General features: G+C 46.0%; 1 protein-coding gene across 11 annotated transcripts in view; it reads left to right on the plus strand.

The window, feature by feature from the left end:
* IL1R1 (interleukin 1 receptor type 1) overlaps positions 1-27,580 on the plus strand; it is a 69,273-nt gene that overhangs the window by 18,544 nt on the left and 23,149 nt on the right. For 10 of the 11 annotated variants that reach the window (XM_036355327.1, XM_036355318.1, XM_036355326.1 and 7 more), the window contains one exon: positions 14,505-14,571. In XM_036355327.1, the coding sequence (XP_036211220.1) occupies positions 14,511-14,571 (61 nt within the window). In that variant the 5' untranslated portion in view covers positions 14,505-14,510. Of the gene's footprint in view, positions 1-11,038; positions 11,091-14,504; positions 14,572-27,580 lie in introns of those variants that run through there. The other variant, XM_036355322.1, reaches the window with a different exon arrangement.

The raw sequence follows: 27,580 nt of genomic DNA on the forward strand, positions 1-27,580 counted from the left end.
CTCATACGTGCTAGTGGGAACAGACATGTCACAGCTGGAGACTCCTCTGAGGTCACTGCCATGTTCTCCTTCATCCTGGAGCCTCCATAGTGGTGAGGGGAGGCGCTCTGCCTGGCTGGCCCCATGGGAGGGAGTCTGTGGGACCCGGCACTTCCGTTCCTCTTGTCCGGAGGAGAGAGAGGACTGTGGATACTGACAAGGGCAGTGCCTCTCAGATGTTCCCGCCAAAGGACTTCCTGGGAAATGAAGAGCAGCCCTCAGCTGTGCGGTCAGAGCCTCCCTTTCAGAGCTGCTGCTTTGCTGCCTCGTGTTTTATCTCCTGAAGATTTTTCTTCCCACTTCATGGTATAGCCAGATTACACAAAATGTAAAAAGGATGTCCCCCCGCCCCCTGAAATTATTCGGGGGAGATCAGCAGCTCAGGAAGAGGGAGGCCCCGGTGCCTGGCCACCTGCAATGCCTCCTTGGGGTAACTACAGGGTTCTCAAGTGTTTTCTTTAATCGTGCGGTTCTTTGGCTTTTTAAAAAATTTAAATTCTCTATTGTTTAAAGTATTACGTGAGTCTCCTTTTTCCCCCATTGACCTCTCTCTGGCCACCCCCACCCCCAGCACAAGCCCTCACCGCCCCCCTATTATCTGTGTCCATTGGTTATGCTCATATGCGTGCATACAGGCCCTTTGGTTGATCTCTTACCCCCTCAACCCCCGTCTTCCCTCATAGATTGTACAGTCTGTTCCATGTTTTTATAGCTCTGGTTCTATTTTTGTTCATCAGTTCATGTTGTTCATTATATTCCACAAATGAGTGAGATCATGTGATATTTATCTTTCTCTGGCTTATTTCACTTAGCATAATGCTCTCCAGGTCCATCCATGCTGTTGCAAATGGTAAGAATTCCTTCTTTTTTGCAGCAGCATAGTATTCCATTGTGTATGTATCACAGATTTTTAATCCACTCATCTGCTGATGGGCACTTAGATGTTTCCAAATCTTAGCTATTGTAAATTGTGCTGCTATGAAGATAGGGGTGCATATATCCTTTCTAATTGGTGTTTCTGTTTTCTTGGGATATATTCCTAGAAGTGGTATTACTGGGTCAAATGGAAGTTCCATTTTTAATTTTTTGAGGAAACACCATACTGTTCTCCACAGTGACTGCACCAGTCTGCATTCCCACCAGCAGTACAAGAGGGTTCCTTTTTCACCACATCCTCACCAGCATTTGTCATTTGTTGATTTGTTGATGATAGCCATTCTGACAGGTGTGAGATGGTACCTCATTGTTATGTTGATTTCCATTTCTCGGGTGACTAGTGACTTTGAGCATGTTTTTATGTTTCTTTGCCTGCTGTATGTCCTCTTTTGAAAAGTCTCTATTTAGGTCCTTTGCCCATTTTTGATTGGATTATCTTCCTTTTGTTGAGTTGTATGAGTTCCCTGTGAATTTTGGAGATTAAACCCTTATCGGTGATAACATTGGCAAATATGTTCTCCCATGCAGTGGGCTTTCTTGTTGTTTTGTGGATGGTTTCTTTTGCTGTGCAGAAGCTTTTTATTTTGATGTAGTTCCATTTGTTTATTTTCTCCTTAGTTTCCATTGCCCTAGGAGCTGTATTGCTAAAGACATTGCTATGACATATGTCTGATATTTTGCTGCCTATGGTTTCTTCTAAGCTTTTTATGGTTTCCTGTCTTATGTTTAAGTCCTTTATCCATTTTGAGTATATTTTTGTGTATGGTGTAAGTTGGTGGCCTAGCTTCATTTTCTTGCATGTATCTGTCCAATTTTCCAGCACCATTTATTGAAGAGACTGTCTTGACTCCATTGTATGCTCTTGCCTCCTTTGTCAAATATTAATTGAGCATAATGGCTTGGGTCGATTGTTTATGTGATATATCACGATTTCTGGGTTCTCTGTTCTGTTCCATTGGTCTATATGTCTGCTCTTCTACCCGTTCCAGGCAATTTTGAGAACAGTGGCTTTGTAATATAGCTTGATATCTGGTATTGTGATCCCTCCAACGTCGTTCTTCTTTCTCAGGATTGCTGTAGCTATTCAGGGTCTTTTTTTTTTTTTTACTCCAGATGAATTTTTGGAGAGTTTGTTCTAGGTCTTTGAAATATGCCATTGGTATTGTAATGGGGGATTGCATTAAATCTATAAATTGCTTTAGCAATTAATGATGTTGATTCTACCAACCCATGAACACAATATATTCTTCCTGTATGTCTTTTTTCAGTGTCCTGTAGTTTTCCGAGTACAGATCTTTTACCTCCTCGGTTAAATTTATTCCTAGATATCGTACTTTTTTTTGTTGCAGTTGTAAATGGGATTTTTTTTTTTTAGTTTCTCTTTATGTGAGTTCATTATTGGTGTATAAAAAGGCCATAGATTTCTGAGTGTTGATTTTGTATCCTGCTACATTGCCAAATTCATTTATTAAGTCTAGTAGTTTTTTTGATGGAATCTCTAGGGTTTTTGATGTACAATATCATGTCATCTGCGAATAATGACAATTTTACTTCTTCTTTTCCAATTTGAATGCCTTTTATTTCTTCTTCTTGTCTGATCGCTATGGCTAGCACTTCCAGTACTATATCAAACAGGAGTGCTGAAAGTGGGCATCCCTGTCTTGTTCCTGTTCTTAGGGGAAATGGTTTTAGTTTTTGCCCATTGAGTATGATGTTGGCTATAGTTTTGTCATACAAGGCTTTTATTATGTTGAGGTATGATCCCTCTATTCCCATTTTGCTGGGAGTTTTTATCAGAAAAGGATGTTGGATTTTGTCAAATGCCTTTTCTGCATCAATTGATATGATTATGTGATTTTTGTCTCTCAATTTGTTTATGTGATATATCATGTTTATTGACTTGCGGATATTGTACCAGCCTTGCATCCCTGGAATAAATCCCACTTGGTCATGGTGTATAATTTTTCTAATGTAATGCTGGATCCGGTTTGCAAGAATTTTGTTAAAGATTTTAGCATCTATGTTCATCAGGGATATTGGCCTTAATTGTCTTTCTTTATAGTGTCTTTATCTGGTTTTGGGGTTAGGGTGATGCTGGCTTCATAGAAAGAGCTTGGAAGTGTGCCTTCCTCTTGAATTTTTTGGAATAGTCTGAGAAGGATTGGTTTTAGTTCTTTGAATGTTCGGTAAAACTCCCCTGTGAAGTCATCCGGTCTGGGGCTTTTGTGTGCTGGAAGCTTTTTGATTACTGTTTCAATTTCATCAGTAGTTATCGGCCTACTCAGGTTTTTTGAATCTTCTTGCTTGAGTTTTGGAAGCTTGTATTTTTCTAGGAATGTCCATTTTGTCAAGGTTGTCCAGTTTGTTGGAATAGAGTTGTTTGTAGTATTTTTTAAAATCCTTTTATGTCTGTGGGGTCGGTTGTTACTTCCCCTCTTTCATTTCTGATTTTGTTTATTTGGGTCCTCTCTCTTTGCTTCTTGGTGAGCCTGGCTAGAGGTTCATCAATCTTGTTTATCCTTTCAAAGAACCAGCTCTTGGTTTCACTGATCTTTTGTATTATTATTAATTTCTTTTGGTCTCTATGTCATTTATTTCTACTTTGATATTTATTATTTCCTTCCTTCTGGTTACTCTGGGCTTTTCTTGTTGCTCTCTCTCTAATTCTTTCAGTTTCAAAGGTTAGATAATTTATTACCATTTTTTCTTGTCTTTTTGAGGTAGGCCTGTAGAGCCATGAACTTCCCTCTCAGGACTGCTTTCACTGTGTCCCATACATTTTGAATTGTTGTGTTTTCATTGTCATTTGTTTCCAGGATGCTTTTTATTTCTTCTTTGTTCTCTTTGGTAACCCAATCATTGTTTAATAACATGCTATTTAGCCTCCAAGTGTTTGATTTTTTTTCATTGTAGTTGAGTTCTAACTTTATGCCATTGTGGTCTGAGAAAAAATGCTTGTATATTTCTTTCTTCTCGAATTTGAAGAGACTTTGCCTGTGGCCTAATATGTGGTCTGTTTTTGAAAATGTCCCATGTACACTTGAGAAGAATGTATATTGTGTAGCTTTGGGGTGAAATGTTCTGAAGATGTCACTTAAGTCCATCTGATCTAGTGAGTCATTTAGGATTGCTATTTCTTTGCTGATTTTTTGTTTAGAGGATTTATCCAGTGGTGTCAATGGGGTATTAAAGTCCCCTACTATGATTCTATTACTGTCTATCTCTCTCTGATATCTTCCAGAAGTTTTTTTTATGTATTTGGGTGCTCCTGTATTGGGTGCTTATATATTTACCAGAGTTAGGTCCTCTTGTTGAATTGCTCTTTTAGTGTTGTGAAGTGGCCTACCTTATCTCTTGTTATGGCCTTTACTTTGCGGTCCTTTGCCAGATATAAGTATTACTTCCCAAGCTGTTTTCTCATTTCCATTTGCCTGAAAGGTTTTTTCCCCATCCCTTCACTGTCAGTCTGTGTGAACCCTTTGTTCTGAGGTGAGCATCTTGTTGACAGCAAATATATGGTCATGTTTTCTTATCCATTCAGCTACCCTATGTCTTTTTATTGGAGAGTTTAATCCATTTATCTTTAATGTCATTATGGATAAGTACTTGTTTGTCACCATTTTTATTCTTTATGCCTGTATTCCTTCTTCCCTTTCTATTTCTTCTTTTTACAGCAGTCCCTTTAGCATTTCTTGCATTGCTAGCTTGGTAGTGATAAACTCCCTTAGCCTTTTTTTTTGTCAGTGAAGCTCCTGATTTCACCTTCAATTTTGAATGGTAGCCTTGCTGAGTATAGTATTCTGGGATTCAGTCCCTTGCTTTGCATCACTTTGTATATTTCATTTTATTTGCATCTGGCCTAATGTGTTTCTGTTGAGAAATCAGTTGATAGTCTGATGGGAGATCCATTGTAGGTAACTTTCTGTCTCTCTCTGGCAGCCTTTAAGGTTCTTACTTTGTCGTTGATGTTTGCCAGTTTAATTATGATGTGTCTTGGTGTCAGTCTTTTTGTGTTCATCTTGTTTGGTATTGTATGTGCTTTTTGGATTTGTGTGGTTTTTTTTCTTCCCAACATCAGGGAAGTTTTCTGTCATTATTTTTTCAAACAGGTTTTCTATTCCTTGCTCCGCTTCCTCTCATTCTGGTACGCTTATTACACGGATGTTGTTTCTTTTTGTGTTGTCCCAAATCTTCCTTAGGCTGTCCTCCTGCTTTTTAAGTTTTCTTTCTACTTGCTTCTGTGTTTGTGTATTTTTTCTTACCTTGCCTTCTAATTCACTGATGTGGTCCTCAGCCTCTTCTCATGTACTGTTTAAGCCTTCCATTGTGCTCTTATTGCAGCTATGTCATTCTTCATTTCCTCTTGATTCCTTTTAATATTGGTGACATTCTCATTTAGCTCCTTGTAATTCTCATTGAGTTGTGTGTATTTGTCATCCAGGGGTTTGAGCATCCTTATAACAATTACTCTGAATTCTTTCTCTGACAAGTTACTTGCCTCAATTTCATTTAATTCTCTTTCTGGTGATTTCTCTTTTTCTTTCCTTTAGGGATTGTTTTTTGTCTCCCCATTTTTTGCTGTAATGTTTTATTTGTTTCTGTGTCTTAGATCCAACTGCTTTGCTACCCAGGTTCTTTTGGGGGTGGTGCTATGTAGTTGGTGATTATTGGGACCCACTGGTGCAGTCTCTCAGATCTCCTGGGCTTGGTGATCTAGTGGAGCCCCCTATCTGAGCTATTTGGGTTCTCTTGATATAGTTGGGTCTTGAATGTTAGTTTCTTATTCGTGGATGAAGTCTCATCACGGATTGGCAATGTGCCTCACCTTCAGCTTCATTGTGTGAGCAGTTGTGGATGTGATCATGGTTCTGGCTCTTGTGGAAAGGGTTGTCTGAGGTCTCACTGGTGTGTGCTCCCTGTGAGTTCTCGGAGCCCATGGCCTGGGAGGAAGGAGTCTTGGGGCCTGAGGCTCAGGTTCTGTGACTTTGGCCAGTGTTGTGTGACTCTTGCTGGGGTAGTGTCACTCTGCAACTCACTATGAGGGTCCTGGAGACTGAGGGTGGGGGGCAGCTGTCCCTTAGTTTGCAGTTGAGGCAGTGGGACTCTGGCCAAAGTATTTTCCCTTTCTGAATCACGAGGGGGTTCAGGACCCAGCAGCTGGGGATGTGGGAATCTTGGAGTCTCTGGCTGAAACAACATGACCTCATCTGGAGGCAACTCCTCAGTAACTCACCAAGGTGTCCAGAGGTAGGAAGCTGGGAGGGGGATGTCATGGTTTCCACTGAGGGAGTCGTGCACCCTTGGTTGGAGAGGCACATGCCCAGTGGTAGCTCATAGAGGGGTCCGGAGCCCTCTGCTGGGGCTGTGTGCTCGTGGGGCCTGCATGCTGGAGTGGCGCAGTCATGGTGTGCAGTCATGGTATCCAGACGCCAGCCTGGGGAGGGAGAAGTCCCAGTTTCTGCTTTGGGAGCTTTGCTCCCTTGGTTGGATACATGCGCCCAGTGGTGGCTTACAGAGACACCCAGGAGCCGTCTTCTGGGGTGGTGGGCTCAGGGGGCCTGCGTGCTGGAGCAGCACTACTGTGGGGACTGGATGCTGGCAGCTGGGGTTGTGCTTTGTAGTGGCTCAGAGAGGCCCAGGGGCTGCCTGCCGGGGCAGCAGACTCAGAGGTCCTGCACTCTGGATTGGTATGACTGCAGTGTCCAGAGGTTAGCAGCCAAGGAGGAGGAATTGCGAGTTGCTGCTGGGGCTTTGTGCCCTTGGTTGGTTATGAGCACCCCCGCAATGGCTCACAGAGGCACCCAGGAGTCGCCTCCCAGGGGTCAGGTAGGAGGGTGGGGGCCTCACCCCAGGGGTCAGATAGGAGAGTGGGGGGTCTCACCCCAGGAGTCAGGTAGGAGAGTGGGGGGCCTCACCCAGGGCTCAGGTAGGAGGTAGGGGGGGCCTCACTCCAGGGGTCAGATAGGAGAGTGGGGGGCCTCACCCCAGGAGTCAGGTAGGAGGTGGGGGCCTCACCCAAGGGTTAGATAGGAGAGTGGGGGTCCTCACCCCAGGAATCAGGTAGGAGAGTGGGGGGCCTCACCCAGGGGTCAGGTAGGAGGTGGGGGGACCTCACTCCAGGGGTCAGATAGGAGAGTGGGGGGCCTCACCCAGGGGTCAGGTAGGAGGTGGGGGCCTCACCCAGGGGTTAGATAGGAGGGTGAGGAGGCCTCACCCAGGGGTCAGGTAGGAGGGGGGGACCTCACCCCAGGGGTCAGGTAGGAGGGGCGCCTCACCCAGGGGTCAGGTAGGAGCAGGGAGGCCAGGTGCTCTGGAGCTGTCCAATGCAATGGGGATGAGGGCCCTTTGAGCTGAGGGACCGAGCTCGTGGCGGCCTGGGCAGCAGCCTGGGCAGTGGTCCCAGAGCACAGGAGGCAGTGGGCAGTGCTAGGAGCAGTGGCTGGAGGCGGAGGAGGCAGATCGGCCCTTTCTTGCAAAGGATCCGGCAAGTGCCCTGGGGACTGGGGTGCCGGCTCCTCTGGGAAGGCCCCTGGGCCTTCTTCCTCGCTCGCCCTGGCATCAGCGCAGGCCTTTCCGGACGCGGGACAGCACCCCCGGTGGGAAGTGAGCGGAGGACATGGCGCCTTCTCTGACCTCTGACTTCATGGTGCCTAGGGTCCTGTCCATGAGCCGCTGCACCTCTGGGCCTGGCGGCTGTGCTGTGTCTGTCTCAGAAGTGAGTGAGAAACAAGGTGTCCGTTCATTCTGTCGGCGGAGTGTTAGGCGGCTGCTCCCTGGTGGGCAGTCAGGGCCACAGACTGAGCCTGAGGAAGTGATCTGGACTCGACCCCAGACCCCCAGGTGCTCACCGTCACCGTCACCGTCACCGTCACTGAGTGGGAGATTTTCAAATGACGATTTGCAGTGCAGGTGGGTCCCTGCCAGGTGGGGAGGTGGGGCTGAGGGGGCCTCTCCCAGGGGCCAGGGCGGTTTGTTTTGGCCTCGGTGCGCTCCTCCCAGCTTAGAGCCACAGTGCACTCTCCACGCCTCGGCTGGGGGCCCCAGTGGTGGCTGCCTTTCTGCGCCCCTGTGGGAAGTACCAGGTGTGCGTTTAATGAGAAAGTGCTCTTACCCGCGACTTGGCCTCTGCATCCTCTCACGTATCCCACCCGCGGCCTAAAACCTTTCAGTAACTTTCTGGCCACCTACGAAGTGCAGTCCCAGTGCCTCAGTAACATTCTCCGTTTGGGGCATGTTCACCCGACCTGACCTTCGGCTTATGTCCAAACACCATCTCCTTCAACACCTCCCCCACCCCCCGCCCCCAGCGCCTCTCCCAGAGGCCTCCAGGCGGCCTCCCCCATGCCCTGGGCATTTCTGTGCCCGAGGCCACTCCCCATGATGTGTCATTCTCTGTAAACATGCCCAGTCCCTGCTGCCGGACGAGCTCCTTGAGCCTGGCCCTGGGCATTATGTCTATTTTGCTTAGAGCAAGCGCGAGGCGGGACTGTGGCGGACATGCAATAAGCTGGTCAAGTTTGGCAATGAGTGAACAAGAACATGAATGAACATTGAGGGCACATCACCGCAGCCTCTGTCCCCAGAGCACGAGGCACTTTACCACGGACAACTTTCTCAGCCCTAAATGAGGACAGCTCGTGTGATCCTCACGGCAAACGCCCATGAATACCGTGTCTTCAGCCCTGTGTGGCACATGGGAGAGGCTGGGCGTGTGGCCACGCCGTGACTGTCTGGAGAAGAAGGCCTGCTTTCACCCTTGACTGTTTCTGCCTCGGCCCAGCACTCCCGCGGGCACACAGAGCACAGTGTGAGACCTGGGCTCAGCCACCGACGGCCTGGCGGTGTGGAGTAGGTCGGGCTTGGCTTCGCACCTGGAATTTCTGTCACTTTGGGTGCCACGGGGTTTATGCTGATTTTTGTTGGGAGCATGGTTTAGTCTTGGGTGCATTTTTCCCATTTCCCCTCCCACTGCCCCTATTCTCTTTGGTCATGTGACGCTAACCTGTTCCATATCTTGGAGCGACACCCGCCCGCCAGCCTTGGGTTCTGGGACTGAGCCCCCTGCAGGGTGGCCCCGCCCCCGCCGGCTTTTTCCCAGAGCAGGTGTGGGCGGCTGAGTAAGCCCGGACCCTGCCCTGGGCTCCGAGTTTTACAAGCTCTAGGAACAGGAAAGGGTCTGAGGTTGTCGGACTTGTCGCCCACCTCGCGTACCTGAGGCACTGGGGCCAGAGGGTCATGGCCGAGGCCAGGCGCCTGTGCAGCCGGCCGCTGGCTTTGGGCTTGCAGCTGCCACATGCTCTGTGCTCAAAGCTCATTTGAAATGTGTCTGAAATGTGCTGTGTGGACGCAGCTGGGCCTTCCCTTGCTCCCGCTGCGCACAGCCAGGCGCTAGTGCTGCTCAGTAGGTTTACCGCACCTTCGTTTTGTTTTTGATAAACTAACGTGAGTAATTGATTGCCTGGACCTGGGAACCATTTGAAGGCTTGATTTCCTTCTCCGGCAGAGGGGAAGCACACCTCCTTACAGCGCGGGGAGCGGTGGCCAGGCTGTGAGGCGCAGCACCTCCGACCTTGTTTTATAATGGGGCATAGTTTAAAGGCAACATGATAATACTGTGAATGCAATTTTAGGCTAAGCTGGGAGAAGGCCAAGTTATTTCGAATAGAAGTTAGCGTTAGGACATTTTAGGAACGCAGTCTTACTGCTCCAGGAAAGTTTCCAGGCTTGAGCCAGGCATAGGGATCGTTTTCCTCCATTTATTTAAAAAGCACAGTGTAACATTTTCATTCCTGTTAACACCACTTCTTAATAGAACATTTTCTGGGTACTATTCCGATGGTTGCATGTCATTAGAGTCTGAATGAGTGATGTCTTGGGTAAAATATTTTGTGTTTGCAATTAACTTAGAGCTACAGATAAGAGCACAGGCCAGTGCAATCTCCTGTGTAAACCAAAGGGCAGAGTTTTCAAAGCATGGTCTGCCCTGGACACGCTGCTGAAGTGGCAGGAGGGTAACCGCACCTTTTATTCACTTTTCTTTCATTCCATGAGGACTCATTAAGGCTTCTGAGTTCCACGCCCAGTGCCGGGGGCTGGGGTGCCCTCACGGTGGGGGGTGCAGGGCAGTGCCAGGGACTGGGGGGTGCCCTCACGGTGGGAGGTGCAGGACAGTGCTGGGGGCTGGGGGTGCAGTGTGTCTGCCCTTAGGTGGAGGGTGCAGGGGACAAGGGTGTCCTCACAGTGGGGAGTGCAGGGCAGTGCTGCACCTGTCACGGGTGGGGAGCAGGTGTGGCAGAGAGCTTGGTTTGGGGCCTGTTGAGGTTGAGGTCCTCGGGGCCCTCAAACAGATCTGTGCGCAGGTCCCCTGGGGTCTGAGGCTGGAACTTGCCGCACATGCAGGTGCCCTCAGGAGCGGGCGATGGCCGTGTGGCCTCGTCCTGGGAGCAGGAACTGGGGAAGGAAAAGGTCCTGCTGAGCCTTGGCTTCCCCGGGCTGGAGAAGCTGGGGAAGGCGGCAGGAGCACCTCTCTCCTGTCCGCGTCCACTGGCCATGTGTGGGTGGCGTTGCTTTTGTAGGTAAGGCGGTGGTGGCGTCTCCTTGCAGCGTGCAGCCGGTGCCGGAGGCGATAGCGCCCCCGCCATGTGTGTGGACAAAGTGTCATATAATTAAGCTGCATCCCTGGGACCTCGCTTCATATGTGATCTCATCGCCAGCCTGTACCTGTTGTAGGCGGTGCTAGGTTGGTCCGCCATCTACGTCACACCAGGGCGGGGGCCGTGAAGGTTTTGCTTTTGTTTTTCACTTTGTGATACAGTTAATACATGCTCATTATAGGAATTTTAGATAGAAAGCTACAGGGAAGGGGAAAACCACCCAACGGCAGGAACAACCCAATTTTAATATGTTGTTATGTTTTTTAGTCTTTTTTGGTGCATTTTCATACAGCTATGTAATTTTATACAAATAATTTAATGTCTTACCTTGCAAGATGAAAGTGTGAGCTAAGAGTGGATCTGGAAGTTTAGGGAGACTTTTGCAAGTGGGTCCTACTAATGGGGTACAGTCCAGATACGGAACAAATCTACACAAGTAGCCGCAAGCTGGTTTTGTCAGATGTAAGTATTACTACTCCAACTTTTCCCCTTTCCATTTGTATGAATTATCTCTTTCCATCCCTTTACTTTTGGTCTGTGTGTACCTTTCCTTCTAGGTGTGTCTCTTGAAGACAGCATATACATGAGTCTTGTTTTCTTACCCACCCAGCTAGCCTCTGCCTTTTAATGAGAACATCTAGGCCATTTACATTCAGTGATCATTGTAGGCACATATTTGTTGCCATTTTATTTTTAACTATCTTCTATTGTGCCCCCTACCCCCTTTTTCTTCTGCTTCTTAAAGCAAGCCCTTTAAATTTTCGCATAACACACTCCTTTAGCTTTTTGTTATCTGGGAATTGCTGTCTTTCTCCTTCAGTTTTAAATGATAGCCTTGCTGGGTGAGGTAGCCTTGTTGTAGGTCCTTGTTTTTCATCGTTTTGAATATTTCATGCTGCTCCCTCTGGCCTGACATGTTTCTGTTGTCGAGTCAGCTGGCAGTCGGTGGCACTCCCTTGAGAGTAAGCGACTGCCTTCTCTTGCTGCTTTCAAGATTCTCTCCTGGTTTTTAGCCTTTGCCATTTTAATGATGCTGTGCTTGGTGTGGGCCTCCTTGGGTTCATTTTGTTCTTACTCTCTGCGCTTCCAGGACTTGTATGCCATTTTCCTTCACCAGATTAGGGGATTTTTTGGTCATTATTTCTTCAGATGGGTTCTCAATCCCTTGTTCTTTCTTTCCTCCTTCTGGAACCTCTATGATGTGAATACTCTTATGCTTCATGTCCCAAAGTTCCCTTAAGCTATCCTTGTTTTTCAAACATCTTTTTCCTTTTTGTGATTGTCTTTTTTTCTATCTCGTCTTCCAAATCCTTGATTCAATCCTCTGCTTCACCCAGCCTACTTTTTATTCCTTTCAGTGTATCTTGTTGTCAGATATGGTATTCTTCACTCCTGACTGGCTCCCTTTCCTGGTTTCTATGTCCTTTTTTATGCTGTTATAGTTCTCAGTAAGTGCCTTGAGAGTCCTTATAACCATTACTTGGAACTCTGTCTCTGATAGATTGCTTGCTTACATCCATTTAGCTCTTTTTCTGGAGATTCCGTCTGCTCTTTCATTTGGGGTCTCTTTCTTTGTCTCCCCATTTTGCTGCCTCATTGTGTTTGTTTCTATGTATTAAATATATCTGCTATGACTCTCAGTCTTCATAGGTTGGCCTTATGTTGTAGGCGTCCTGTGGGACCCAGTGGTGCAGTCTCCTTGTTCTCTGAACTGGATGCACTAGGAATGTTATGTGGTTTCTATGGGCCCTCCTGTTGCAGTTGAGTCTTGATTGCTGTTGGCCTGTTCATGCATGGGATTAGGCTGTCTAATTATGACGCTCAACCCCCAACCATGGTATGTGAGTTGCTGTACAGATGCTGACCAATAATAATAATAATAATAATATAAAAAGGAAATAAAAAGAATATGAAAAGAAGAAAGAATAAAAAGGATAAGGAAAAATTATAAGAAAATAAAAAACAATAAGAAAAAATCAAATAAAGAAATAGAAAGGAAAAAAAAAATCGGAAAAGAAAAAAGTGGCATTCACCTCATCAGGTTAGTGCCTGCTCAGTCTGCTGTTTGTGGAGTTTTTGGATCTGCTCCAGTGCTGCCTGAGCTGGACGCTTCGTGTGTTGCTTTTGGTCATTTTGGGAAGGACTGTGGTGCAGGCCAGTGTCAGACGCTGCCGGCGCCTGGTCCACAGTTATGGCTGCCTCTGCTGGGCTTGGCTGCACACAGGAAGGACCAAGCTGTGCCCCGAGGCCGGATGTCACTAGCACTGGGCCCTGGGGCAGACCGGCACCGGTGCCAGGGCACCCGCAGTCCGCCTCTGCCTTCCTTGTCTGCTGGCTGCCCGTTAGGCTCACTCACTGAAAAAGCCTCCAGCGGTGGGGCTAGTGGGTCTTCGTGAGGGGGGTGCCACTCACACTTCAGGGAAGGTGGTGGGCATGTCCCATCCCAGAGCCGGGTGACTGAGTCTGTCCCGGATTTTGCCTTGAGCTCAGCAGGGTGGACGCTCTAGTACTCAGGACGGGGCCTCGGGAGCCCAAAGTTGGGTCTGTCAAGAGCTGGAGGGTGTGTCTGTGGGGCCTCCTGTGATGGGGAAGTACCAGTCTGGTTCACAGGAAAAGTGGACATTGTTATGCCCAGATTTCAGGATCCCCAAGAAACCACACCAGGGAGCCAGCCGTGTCCGATGCAAAAGCATAAGAGTCTTTATTCAAGCCTGGGCTTGGCTCCCCTACCCTCCTTACTGACGCAGCAGCAAGTGGCAGAGACAGAGCTAGCCCTGTGGGAAGAGGGGTTTTATAGGGGGTTGGAGTAAGGGGAGGAGAAAGGACTGTGGGCCCTGCCGATTGGCCAGGCGCAAGTCGGTGTCTTGTTACACAGGATGTGGTCATATCTATGGCGTGCACTTCCCTTGGTTGTCATTGGTGAGTTTAAAGAAGTCCTGGGTGTGGCTAGCAGAGGCTTGGGCTTCTGGGAAGAAGCCTTGCCGAGCACATGGCTGCCAAAAAATGGAGAATCCAAGGCAAGATGGAGGGCGTAGTCCTCGCCCTTTCAGGCATATGGCCTCGCCTCAAACCCAGTCACTGACACCCAAAGTCTGCCCAGACTTCTACTCCCTGCCCTAAGCTGTGGCTCGTTGCAGGGTGGGGTGCGAGGGACTCCCGGGGTGGGTAATTGCTTTCCCCCAGGCTGATGCTCTCGGAGGGGATTGCCCTGCCTTAGAAAGGTGGCTGCTGCGGTATCCAAGAATGACTGGGTACAGGTGTCCTGGCAGCTGCCCCCCCACATCTTTCCCTAGAGCCACAAACCCCAGACTCTCCTCAGGCGACTCCAGCCAGCACCACCCTCTCTCCTTAAAGTTTGCTCTTGAAGAGGGAGCCGGTGTCTCCAGCAGACTCGCCTCTCCTTGGTGGACAGAAACCCCGCTGCTTTCACGGCTGGATGTTATGTGGGCACCTCTTTCCAGCTCTGGTGCTCTGGTGCTCTGTGCTGGGGAGCCTCTGGGCTGGGGAGCCTCTGGGCTGGGGAGCCTGGCCTGGGGTTAGGCCCCGCACTTCCCAGGAGAAAGCCTCTGTAGCTAAGTGATCTCTCCAGCACCTCAGCTGCGTCCGTGGGAGTGGGGCCAGTCCCTCTTGCATCTCCACCCTTCCTTCCAGTCTCAATGCACCTTCTGCTGCAAATCCTTGGTTAGTAGCATAAGACTCCTCTTCAGCTAGTTCTCAGTTGGTTATTTAGGGTGATTGTTCCCCAATTTATTTGTATTTCCAGTTTGGTTTAGGGAGGAGGTCAGTTCAAGATTCACCTGCTCTACTGCCATCTTGAAAGTCTCTGGAATAGTAACATTTCTAATTTTTGTTTTTCTTTCATTCCTGTTTCTCTAGGAGAACATGAAAGTGTTACTCAGGCTTGTTTGCTTCATAGCTCTACTGATTTCTTCTCTGGAAGCTGGTAAGTTAAGCATTTCCACTTGTTATTATCTGCTAAGAGAATCTATTATTTAGAATACATGAAGTACCTTATCTAACAGAATCATTTTTCTTATATTTTCTGTTGAATCCCAATACACAGAGCCTGCTGGTCACAGAACTGTAGTGATGAGTATTCTTTTCAGCATCTCCTCATTCTCTTGTTTACATATTTGGAAACAGACCCAGTGAGGTTAAGAGCCCAAGGCCATGTTTCTAGTTTCAGAGCAAGTCTAGAGTTATGCCTAAGAATAAACTGTGTCTAGTCCAGGCCTCTTCCCACTGTATTGCTGATCAAAGAGTATAACACAGAAAGCCTGGCTTTCATCAGGAAGAGGCGTTAAATGTGATCTTAATGGACCCTCAGCTGAAAACCATCAAGAGACAGTTCTTTCTTTTCTCTGTTTATTCATTTTCACTCTGTCCCTCTCCCTCCCTTTACTACAATGCATTAGCTCCTACCCTGTGCTAGGCACTAGGTGCTGAGGATACAGAAGTGAATGATCAAGACAGAAAATCTGACTGCAGATGGTTTACATTCCAGTAGGTTTAGAAAAGTAAACATTTATTATGTCATTTGTGGTACGTGTAGAGAGAAAAACAACAGGAAAGGAAGATATAAAGTTTGGGCCTGGCAGATATGGCTCAGTGGTTAAGCATCAACCTATGAACCAGAAGGTCATGGTTCGATTCCCAGTCAGGGTACATGACCGGGTTGCAGGCTTGGTCCCCAGTGTGGGGCATGCAGGAGGGAGCTGGTCAGTCATTCTCTCTCATCATTGATGTTTCTATCTCTCTCTCCCTCTCCCTTCCTCTTTTAAATCAATAAAAATATATTTAAAAAATAGTTATAGGAATGTGCAGGTGGCAGAAAGTTAAATTTTATGGTAGTGTGGCCAGAGAACACTTACTGAGAAGTTGACTTTTAAGTCAACCCTGAAGTTGAGGATGGGGAAACATTCCAGGCAGATGTGCTAAGGCCCTAAGGAACTGGCATGTTCCAGGAACTTAATACCATTGTGGTTAGAACCTGCCAGGGTCCAGCCCCAGCGGTCCAGGGGTTCCCAAAGGTATGGACGGCATCGGCGAAGAGTGGACACAGAGACAGCGTTCAGATAGATGATCAGCATAGTTAGGTTCTTTTTTATTGTCCTGTTACAACTGTATTTATACTATTTGATTCTATAAGCATGCCTCTATAGTTACATCATGGTATGCTTCGGGTCCTCCTTTGACCTTCTACAGTTCCTTGTTTTATGTTTATAGTTTCTTATCTGACCTTTGCTAAAAATCTTATCTCTATCTAGCTCTGTTGATTTTAATCCTATCCATTCTATTCTAAAGGTTAGTCTCTGTGTTCCGTTATAAGGGCTAGTTTGCTATTTCTATTCCAAGGTCACTATTCTACTGCTCTACTGTTAAGCTATAAGGAAATAACTGAAGGAGATTTTCCTATTCTATGGCCTAAGTAAAGGTTATGTCCTTTTAGCCTTGCTGGTGGTCTTCCTTGGGACTTCCCTGTGTCGGCGGGTTTTTAGGGGTATAGGCTTTGGTACTTTCTCTGGTGGGTAGACCCCTGGGGACGTGGGCCTAGCAAGTCCTAAATTTATTGCTAACAGTCTAAGTTCCTCATAAGTAGTACACGGTATTTCTGTAACACTAGGGGGTTTTACTGATTTATTCCCTTCCCTAGTCCCATTAATCCCTAACTCCAGGGAAACATTCCCACCTGGAGAAACAACCTTTCTTGGGGAGGTGGCCCTGGTTAGAACACATAGTGCTAAGAAGGGGAGCAAACATATTAAGAACAGTATGCCATATACGCTAGGTCCCTTGGAACAAATGCTGTGTAGATGTTTCTTCCCTGCAGCGACTGTGTCAAGCAGCAAGGATGGAACAGCTTCTGGCATCTCCCCCATTCTTATTTTTTAAATGTAGCATGTGTAAATCAGCAGCCACCTTTTGGATTGCGTGAAGACTCAGAAGAAGACTGGGAGAAGACAAATAATTATTAAAGTTATGAATAAAAATAAGCCTGCACTTAAAAGCATGGGGATAATGTTTTGTTTAGAGATGTATCCTTGTAAACCGCTAAAAAAGGAAGATGCAACCTGGGAAGGATCAAGTAGTGAGCCCGATTGGCTTATGCCATGAATCTGCTGATGTAACTTTTGTAGATCTAGGCTTAAATTACTGTTATTCCAAATTCTAATATATGATGTTGAATTTTGTCCCAAGTTATTGCTGACTGATTAACTTCTAAAGGAGTAATGCAGATCCATCTGTACTCTCGATGACATCTTAATGATAGACAAACTTTAAGTGTAACAATTTCATTTCCAATATGTATAAGGGCTTCTTCAAGAGCATTAACCTTGGCTTCTAATTTTTTGTCTATTATTTCTTGGGTAGCTAGAGCGAGAGAAACATTCTTTGCTAATTGATCTACATGCTGAGCTGTATGGACTTTGTAATGAGTGCAGTTATGCCTAAGACTAATTCTGCTACAAATCTTTTTGAGCGCGTTAAAGCATTGGTAATTATTCTAATAGCTTGTAACCCAGAATCATCATACCATGGCGTATGCAATTGTACAGGTAACATTAGATAAGGAGGTCGCTTTACAATAAAAATTGTCTGAATAGATAAGCTAGAATCAATACATGTGGTTAAAATACATTTGTGACAGGAAACAGTGAAAGTGGTTTCATTTGTTGTCACACCTCGGTTACTGTGAGAATCTTTTAGTAGAAAGACATATGGGGATGGTAGACAAGCTCTAATATGATAAGTTTCTTTGCCATAAGGCGGGGGCTGGGTTCTATCAAGAGTTATAGGCGCTGTGGCGGCAATTGCTCTTCACAAGTGATGGTGAGTATAAGAATGATTATTAACTGTAGAAGTTAAGACTGCTGGGACCCATCCATTAGAATGCCGATGAGTGACAGGGTCTCCTGGGGCGAGAAAAGCTTCCTGCCAGTGAAAGTTAGCGGAAGCTTTAAGATAGTCCCTACAGTTCTTAGTGGGGTTAGGTACAGGCCAGTCAAAAATCTGTTGTTTGCTTTGATATAAAGGAAAAGGAATAGGTTCTGGATGTCTACAATACCACCAAGGAGGGAGCCCTGTGCTTTCCTCCACGAATGGCCGTGGGCCCTCCTCAGTGTCCTTTGATTGTGAAGATGTTCTACAAAGCCTTGGATTTTTCACTCGGGGTAAGGTCCCTGCTCCATAAGAGGCGGGTCCTGCACCCAGGAGATTGACGGGTGAGAGCCCACATATTCCATCGATTAGGTTTTCCTGCGGGGGAGTCAGTAACAGGGTTTTTTTGTGAGGTTCCTAAACAGCCTGGAATGTGATATTATTAGTGATGTCAAAACATATAGATGGACCCACAGCAAAGGTGAAGTTGTTATTCTTTGCTGAATGAATTCATCCGATTCTCCTCCTTTTTATTTTAATAATTGCATCTTAATAATATGATTGGCTTACTTCAAATAGCTTGAGAATCATAAGTGATATTAGTTTTATGATAAATTTGATATTGCTGACAAAAATACTGAAAACAGCATTAGTGTACATGGACCCATTGTCTGTTTTTAGCTCTAAGGGAGGTCCTAGTACCGTAAAGGCAATAATTAACTATGTGCTAGGCACCCTTCCCTGTTACTTTTCCGTAATAAATCTTGGTAAGTGAGAGCTGCTTGAAGGGTTTGAGTCCTTTTAAGACTCTTCATTCCACATCTTCAGACTAGAAGTAAACATATGAGAACAAGAATGAGGCAAACAATAGTGGTTATGCTGAGAGGTAAATGCAAGGATATCCAGTGGAAGGGGTTAAATTCTTTCAAGTTCTCTATAAATTGTTGCCAGGCTTTCAAAGAATTAGTTTGTAAGTTTGCCTCGGACAACTGTACAATATGCTGTTGTAATTCTAAAATATCGAGGGTTGTGTTACCTAGACCCCAAGCACCAAGAAGATGATTTTTTATTGATTCCCAAGGGTGCAGGGTACTATTATAGGGAACAGGGGGAACACAAATATGGGAAAAATTATAATGACACTGTAAAGATATTCTTTGCTCTAGGCCATGGATTTTATCACCCAGCCACAGGACTGTAGACTTTAATGCTGACTGGTTGTCATTTTCATTTTCAAACTGGTTGTCAATTCTTTTTTGTATAGGCAAGGTCTTAGTTACATTTTCCTTGACCTGTTGTACGAAATGAGAGGTCTGAACAGTCCGTACCATAGATGAAGCAGCAATGCCCGCAGAAGTAAGTAACATTACTAGGGCAAAGATTCCTGCAATTAACATTCCAAGAAATCTTTTTTGTCTTTTTAAGATTTTTACTAGATCACGCAACAGTTGGTAGGTTTGATGAGATTCCCAAGGCTCAGTTAAGTTAGTGGGAACCCAAGCAAAAGCTAGTTGTTTTAAAATCATGAGGGACTTCTTTTGAAAGGAAGAATTAATACAATGGGACAATGTGCAATCTGTGCATGACACCTCATACAGGTGGCTTGTAACATTAAGACGTATCTGAATGGGGCCTGATAGGAGCACAGACGGATCAAACACACAGGCAGTAGCGAACGCTGTCTTATTGAGAGCTCCTCGTAAAGCAGAAATGGAATTATTTGAGCTATAATTGAAACTATACCATTTTATAGCTGCAAGTGCAGCAGCTAATTTCCACTGCGTGATTTGTAGAGGCCAGTTGTCATGTTGTAATTGAGGCCCAACAAAGTCTCCTCCATGCCATGAGATGGAGTGATTTTCTTCAGCAGATAGATAGGATGCATTCCCTTCCCATTTAGGGGTGCGGTTGTTACTATACAGAGAACCATAAGGGCTCCAGTCTATAAAGAAAAAATTGTTATTAAGTTTGCTGGTGGTAGGATAATTACTATAACAGTCTTGCCAATTAACTTCTTCCTCAGTGGGACCCCATTCATAAGACCTTTTACATAATGGCTTAGTTGGCGGGGGTGGGAATGTGCCTTAGCACACTTACATTTTCTGCACCTTTCCCCGGAGCAAGTAGAGATAATACACATATTTGAGCCTTTTCTTCCCCATTCTTTGGGGTCCAGGCTGGCTAAAAACCTCTCTTTAATTTTACACACAAGGGAGCAGTGGCTTGTATGATTTAGAGTCATACAAAAGGGAAGCGGGGTGGCAACACCTGTGTAATTATACTTTGCCCATAGGCTTCCTTGCCCCACCTGTCGTCCTCCTGGATGACCAAGGTTTTTGGTATCATTAGTAACTATGTTAGGTGGAATATCAGCCCACGTAAGGGGTCTTACCCACGTTGGGTCAGGAACATAAGTCCAGAATACCTCCCCATTTGCCCTGGTAGATTACCGTACAGCTGATTACTGCTAACCTGGCAAGAAGGATGTTCTCAGGTGTTCCTGGGCTCCTGGTCACTTCTGGGCTCCTTGCTGTCCACTTCGTCCTCTTCCCACTTCTTATCTTCAGTGGGCTGCTTGGGATCATTGCTATCTGTGGGCCGGGCAGTTGATTGTCTGCAGCTGTAAGGCGTGGCTCCAGGTGCAGACTCCTCTTTAAGTTGGCCAGTTTCTCTCTTGGGTCCACGTTGCAGTTAATTTTTTTTTTTTTTGCAAGAATCAACACGAGCTTCAAGAAATTTTCTGGAAATATATAAACATATCCTCGACCAAATGTTAAGAGGGAATTCCCTATAAATTAGATTTGAGATCCTTTTATTTTAACTAGACCGTTTTCCTTTTGGCCCACTTTGAAACCAGTGCACTTTCACAGGTATCCTGCTATAGGCATTATAAATGAAAATCAATTATAAAGTAACAATTTAAAAATACTTCAGGCTTAATGTAATATTCTTACAGGAAATATTCTATTATTCCTCTATATTGTATTAAAAATAATATGAAGAGCCTTTTGAAAAAATTTATTTAATGCAGTCTTGATGACTCTAGATTTAATTTCTTGTATAGAGATATGACTGCTTTGGTTTGATTAAATGCTAAATAATTATCACTATCAGATGAACCATCAATAAAAATGTTTAATATTTCAGGAACAGTTTCCTGTATAGTACAATTAAGTGTTCTTGGATATTCATTCATTTCAATTAGCCAATTTAATTAATTTGAAAGAAAGCTCATTATTTACCTTTCCTTGTCCTTGTTAACAGTAAATAACACTAATTGGATTACTGCTATCCGTCCCTTTAAGTGTTTTAACATAAGCTATTTAACTTTTGTTTAGGGAGGGAAAATATAAATCATTAACCTTTAATTGTCCTTAGTTTAAGGAAGGCAGGGTTTTCTAGATTTAAGAGACTAGAAAAATTGTGGGTCTGTGCAATACACTTAATAAGTTTTAATGACATTGAAGGCATATTATTTTAAATAAAAACGTTGTTATTAATAAATCAATTTTTTCTTTTATTTGGCAGAATTTCCTTATGCAATCAAGTATATTGTATTGGTCTAACTTAGTTTATTTCTTTTTTGGGAGAAGAATTAAATCCTTTTGCACAATCTCAGGGCCTTTTGAGATGCACAAAATGTCCTTCGATTATATTCTTGAAAACTGTCAAACATGTATCCAATTTAAAAATTATCAACACTTAAAAACACTTCTTAACATCAAAGGATTTAGTCTTGACCATGGAATCAATTACTTTTAATTTGGTCATTGAATTTTTCATGCTATACCATGACTGTCAGGAAAACTGCTGGGAGAAAACACATTCATTGCTTTTTAAGAAATAGCGCTAAGAAGGGGAACAAACATATTAAGAACAGTATGCCATATACGCCAGGTCCCTTGGAACATATGCTGTGTAGATGTTTCTGTGTCAAGCAGCAAGGATGGAACGGCTTCCGGCAGGAACCAAGTGAGAAATGAGGGAGATGATAAGGGATGAGGTCATTTGGTTAATAATATATGTTATCTGAAGATATGCTAACTAAGATGATGTTTGAAGTTGTTTATTTGATTTAGAAACTTAAAAGTCATAGGTGACATTAATAAGAACAATTTTGGTGGATGGGTGGGTCAAACTCCAGATAAATAGAAGTGTATATCTAGCTGAGACATTATTTTGTTCATTTTATTATTATTACTAGAGGCCCGGTGCATGAAATTCATGCATGGGTAGGATCCCTAGGCCTGGTCAGATATAAGGGCTGATCTGTGGGGCCACCGGTGGTGTGATTGGGGCCTCTGCTCCCACCCACCTTGGTGGCCCTGGTGCCGCTCACTTGCTGGCCCCGCCCCCCCCTGCCGCCAGTCAGGGTCTGTGGGTTGGGGGCAGTGCGAGTCATCGCAACCAGTCATTTGGCCGGTTGTTCACCATTCGGTCGATTTGCATATTAGGGTTTTATATAGATAGATTACTATTGCTTTTGCTACTGTTATTCCCATTATCTAAATACTTAGAGTCCTCACTCTGCACAGGTTCTATGTTAAGTGCCTAGCCCCTTTTATTTCAAGTCTATGTTTCTCTTAGCAGCTTGTGTTAATAACTGACATATAATAAACCACACATGTTTAAAGTATACAATTTGGTGTGTTGACATACATATCCACTCTTGAAATCATCACAATCAAGATAATGAATATATATTCATTGCTTTCTAAAGTTTCCTGTGATCTGTGTTTCCTGTAGTGTACAGCTACGTAAGTCTCTGCTTGGTCATCTAATGATTGGTCAGAAATTTCCTTAGACTACTTGACCCAACAAGCCTTCTACCCTTTGCGGAGGGGCCATGTATGTGTTGAGGTATGCCTTCAACACTTAGGCTGCTCACAACTCTTAGTCTTCACTTCCTGCTGTGCATGACCTTAAGGTGCCTTCTCTGGTCTTCCCTGGGCATGTACACAGCCCTGCATACATAGGCACTTTTCTGGATTACCCAGGAATATATTAGAGCTTTTCAAATCTCTTTATGGTCTTTTAGTTCCCCAGATTTTCTTTTTCCTTTTGGCCAGACTCTTGTTTGTCTCAACAGGTATCATGGCTGCAGGCAGCTGCAGAATCAAACATTTGCCACTGATTGATTTTTTATACAAACACTCTTGGGATAGCACTTCTTGTGGAGCTCTGAGTCAGGGCAATAAAAACACCACTCTGTGAGTGTGACTTTTCCACAGAGCTGCCAATCGGGTCAAATTGTGGCAATGCGCAGGAATGGTACTTTTTGAGAGGCTCCAAACCTGGCTCACTCTTGCAAGCTGCTGGCTTTCATAGCTATTGTGTTTGTAAGGCTGCTGGTTTTCGAGTTTATAGTGGAGCTGGAAAGAGAGGTGGATGAGAGTAGTTTAAATTACAAAGCTACAAATCTCGCTGTTCTGAGATTCAGCTGCCACTGTTTTTGTTTGTTTGTTTGTTTGTTTGTTTTGTTTTATTTTAAAATAAATGTTCTCATTATTGTATCCCTTTGATTTTGAAAATTTTTCAGGCTTTTTGTTATTTTTATGGAGTGAATTTATGGAGACCCTCATTCTTGCCATTCTAGAAATCCTGCCTCAAAAGATCAGATTTTGTGTGTTTTGTTTTTTTAATAAGGATATCCAATTTATTGAAAAGGCTATCTTTTCTCCGCTCAATTTCCTTTGTGCCTTTGTAAAAAAATCAGTTGAATATGTTTGTGTAATTTATTTCTGAGGTTTCTGTTCAGTGACCTATTCATCTTTATGTCAATGCTACACTGTCTTAATTCATATGGTTTTATAATAAACTAGAGGCCCGGTGCACAAAAAATTGTGCACTCGGGGCGGGGGGGGGGGTGTCCCTCAGCCTGGCCTGCGCCCAGTCACAGTCCAGGACCCCTTGGGGGATGTCCACCTGTCGACTTAGGCCCACTCCCCGGGGGATCAGGCCTAACCTTGCAGTCAGACATCCTTCTGGCAGCCAGGGAGCCCTTGGGGGATGTCCAACTAAAGACTTAGGCCCCCACGGGATCAGGTCTAAACCATTAGTTGGACATTCTTAGTGCTTCCACGGAGGTGGGAGAGGCTCCTGCCACCACCACTGCACTGGCCAGCCATGAGCCAGCTTCTGGCTGAGTGGCACTCCCTATATGGGTCTTCTGGGTCCCGCCCTGCCTTGCCTTTTTTTTTTCTAAGACATTTCACTTTATTTAAAAGAAGCCAATATACAGGATATAATGGGTACGATATTTACAACAGTACAGTAAACAGGTTGGTTTCCCAGTAGGATCAGTAGTCTTTCAGTAAGTATAAACCCCTCTTCCCCTTGATGCTCGACCCAGCTGGCAGACAAACAGCAACAGTCGGGTAGGATGGGACTGCAGGATAGAAAGTCTCCCTGAAGGGATTAAAAATCATGTAGATGCTAAAATGTCCACGAAGGGGTCTTGGGAGTGAGGGGTGCCTCTGCCTCATTCCTTGGATGGCTTGGCAGCAGGAATGCTGAGGGATTTGCCCCAAACTAACACACGGCCCACCCTGAGCCTGTAAATCTTCCACCCATGGAATATTCCCTTCCTGAGAGAATCAGCCCTAAACCCTCAGCCAGGGCCTGGAGGAGCAGTCCAGGCCGTGGGCACAGCCAGGACTGTGGACATTTCATGGCCTTTTCACTCCCACTCCAGCTGCCTAACAACTCTGCACTGCTCCCCTCGCCCACCTCCCCCGTCACCCCATCAGGACACAGTGCACAGGAGGGGACACTGGTTTTCCCATGCCCATTGGGAACTGGCTGTTTCTGTTTTCTGGAGTAAAAAGGTTCCTGTGGGTCGGGTAAGCTCTCTGCTTGGCAGGAAGTTCTGAAACAGAGCCACTGACCACACCCACCTCCTCTGGGCATGGAGCAGCTCCGGCCCTCAGAGCTCATCTCTCCAGCAGAACTGAAGGGAAGACCATGTGTACCCTTCTGTCCCTCACCCTTCACATGCCCAGAACCATCAGTGTTGTACTTCCTAATTCCTGTCACTGTATTTCATTAGTTTCATACTGTTTTACTAATCCTGAATCTAAACAGATTGGTTCAAAAAGAGATCATTCTATTTTTAAAGTATTTAGTGATGTACCTGTGAGCTTTGCATGGACGAACTAAGCACATGACCCTTTCTTGTACATCAGAATCTGCACACACATGTAAAAACAGGACCCGTTTTTGACAGATGTGAAACCATCATTTATTTGTAATAAATAATTACACAATCTAAAAAAAAAAAAAGACCCAGCTTCCACATGTTCTGGGTCCCTCCCTGCCTCGCCGCCAGGGATGAGATTGGGTCCCCCTCAGCCAGGCAGGATGGCTTCTGCGTGTTCTGGGTCCCTCCCTGTCTCGCAGCAAGGGACGTGACCTGGTCCCCAGTGGCCAGGCAGGACGGCTTCCCCGTTCTGGGTCCCTCCCTGCCTTGCGGGGCACCAATCACCAGCTGGGGATTGGGTCTTTGCCCCAGTTCTCGGATCCAGGGCAGGGGGCAGGGCAAAGGCAGAATGGAAAAAGCACCGTTCTTCCATGCTTCCCCTTTCGCCTCCCATCATTGAGCCTACATATGCAAATTAACCGCCATCTTTCTTGGCAGTTAATTTGCATATCGCCCTGATTAGCCAATGGGAAGCGTAGCGGAGGTATGGTTAATTACCCTTTTTGTCTTTTATTAGATAGGATGTTGAATTAAGGCAGTGTAAATCAACTTTGTTCTTTTTAAAATTCAAGTTATTTTGACTAATTATATATAAATTTTAGAATCAGCTTGTTAATTAGTACAAAAAGTCCTGCTCAGATATTAATGGGGATTGAGTTGAATATAACCCAATTTGGGGACAACTAACATCTTAATGATATTGAGTGTTCTGATCCATGATAATTTATTTAGATCTTGTTTAGTTTATTTAAGCACTGTTTTATATTTTTCATTGGATAGCTTTGATGCATCTTTTGTCAGATTTATCCTTAATATTCTATTCATATATTCTACTGTCATTAGAAAAGGTATTTTTAAAAATTCAGTTTTTAATTGTTCTTAGCTAGTATTTGAAAACCCATTCAATCATGCATACTCATATCCTATCTAATAAAAGAGAAACATGGTAATTAGCGTATGACCGCTACCCTTCCCATTGGCGAATCAGGGCAATATGCAAATTATCTGCCAGCCAAGATGGCAGTCGGCAGCCAGGCAGCTTGAAACTAACATGAGGCTTGCTTGCTTCAGTGACGGAGGAAACCAACGTTCCCCACCTGCCTTGCCGGCCTCTGAGCCTGCAGTTTGAAACATTGTAACAAATATAGAAGCTAAACAAAACCCCAGAAACCTGCTTTCAGCGAGCCGGGATCTCAGAGCTGGAGTTATACATTGTTTCGATTATAGAACACAAACAAACCAGATACCTGCTTTGAGCAGCAGAGGCCTCAGAGCTGGAGCCAGAGCTAAAGCTGGCCCAGAATTTTAAAAAAAGGAGCAGTTGGGAGCTTCAGCCCTCAGCCCCTCACCCAGACTGGCCAGGCACACCAGTGGGGACCCCCACCCTGAAGGGTGTGTGACCAGCTGCAAACAGCCATCATCCCCTCACCCAGGCTGGCCAGGCATCCCAGTGGGGACCCCCACCCTGATCCAGGACACCCTTCAGGGCAAACCAGCCAGCCCCACCCATGCACCAGGCTTATATCCTATATAGTAAAAGGGTAATATGCCTCCCAGCACCGGGATCAGCGGAGCCGAGCGGCCTCCCAGCACCAGGATCAGCGTGACAGGGGGCAGCGCCCAAACCCCTGATCGCCCTGCGGCTCTGTGTGTGACAGGGGGCGGGGCCACAACCTCCCTATCTGCCCTGCTCTGTTCGTGACAGGGGAAGGCGCCCCAACCTCATCATCAGCCCTGCTGTGTGCCTGATACGGGGGAGCTCCCCAACCCCCTGATCGCCCTGCGGCTCTGTGTGTGACAGGGTGCAGCGCCCCAACCCCCTGATCAGCCCTGCTCTGTGTGTGACAGGGTGCGGCGCCCCAACCTCCCCCCCCCCCCCACGGGCCCTGCTCTGTGTGTGATGGGGTAGAGCCATAACCTCCCCATCGGCCCTGCCCTGAGTGTGACAGTGGCGGCGCCCCAACCCCCTGATTGGCCCTGCTCTGTGGGTGATAGAGGGCGGTGCCCCAACCCCCTGATCCGCCCTGCTCTGTGTGTGACAGGAGGCGGTGCCCCAACTCCCCTATCGGCCCTATTCTGTGAGTGACAGGGGGGAGCTCCTCAACCCCCTGATGGGCCCTGCTCTGTGCGTGACAGGGGGGAGCTCCCCAACCCCCCTGATGGGCCCTGCTCTGTGCGTGACAGGGGGGAGCTCCCCAACCCCCTGATCGACCCTGCTCTGTGTGTGACAGGGTAAGGAGCCCCAACCCCCCTGATGGGCCCTGCTCTGTGCGTGACAGGGGGCAGCACCCCAACCCCCGGTCGGCCCTGCTCTGTGCGTGACAGGGGGTGGCGCCGCAACCTCCCCATCGACCCTGCCTTGAGTGTGACAGGGGGCGGCGCCCCAACTCCCCAATCGGCCCTGCTCTGAGCCCAACCAGGGGCTGCACCTAGGGATTGGGCCTGCCCTCTGCCACCCGGGAGCAGGCCTAAGCCAGCAGGTCGTTATCTCCCGAGGGGTCCCAGACTGCGAGAGGGCACAGGCCAGGCTGAGGAACCCCCCCCTTCCCCCCGAGTGCACAAATTTTTGTGCACTGGGCCTCTAGTTACATTATAATTTACTAATCCTCTCAGTGGTTCTCAACATGTGGGTCACGACCCCTTTGGCGGTCGAATGATCCTTTCATAGGGGTCGCCTAAGACCATCCTGCATATCAGATATTTACATTACAATTCATAACAGTAGCAACATTATAGTTATGAAGTAGCAACGAAAATAATTTTATGGTTGGGTCACAACATGAGGAACTGTATTTAAAGGGCCAGAAGGTTGAGAACCACTGCTCTAGATCATTTGTAGATTTCTATAGTATATTCCACATAGATGATCATGTTG

Source organism: Myotis myotis, unplaced genomic scaffold (assembly GCF_014108235.1).
Source record: "Myotis myotis isolate mMyoMyo1 unplaced genomic scaffold, mMyoMyo1.p scaffold_m19_p_22, whole genome shotgun sequence".
Taxonomy (NCBI): domain Eukaryota; kingdom Metazoa; phylum Chordata; class Mammalia; order Chiroptera; family Vespertilionidae; genus Myotis; species Myotis myotis.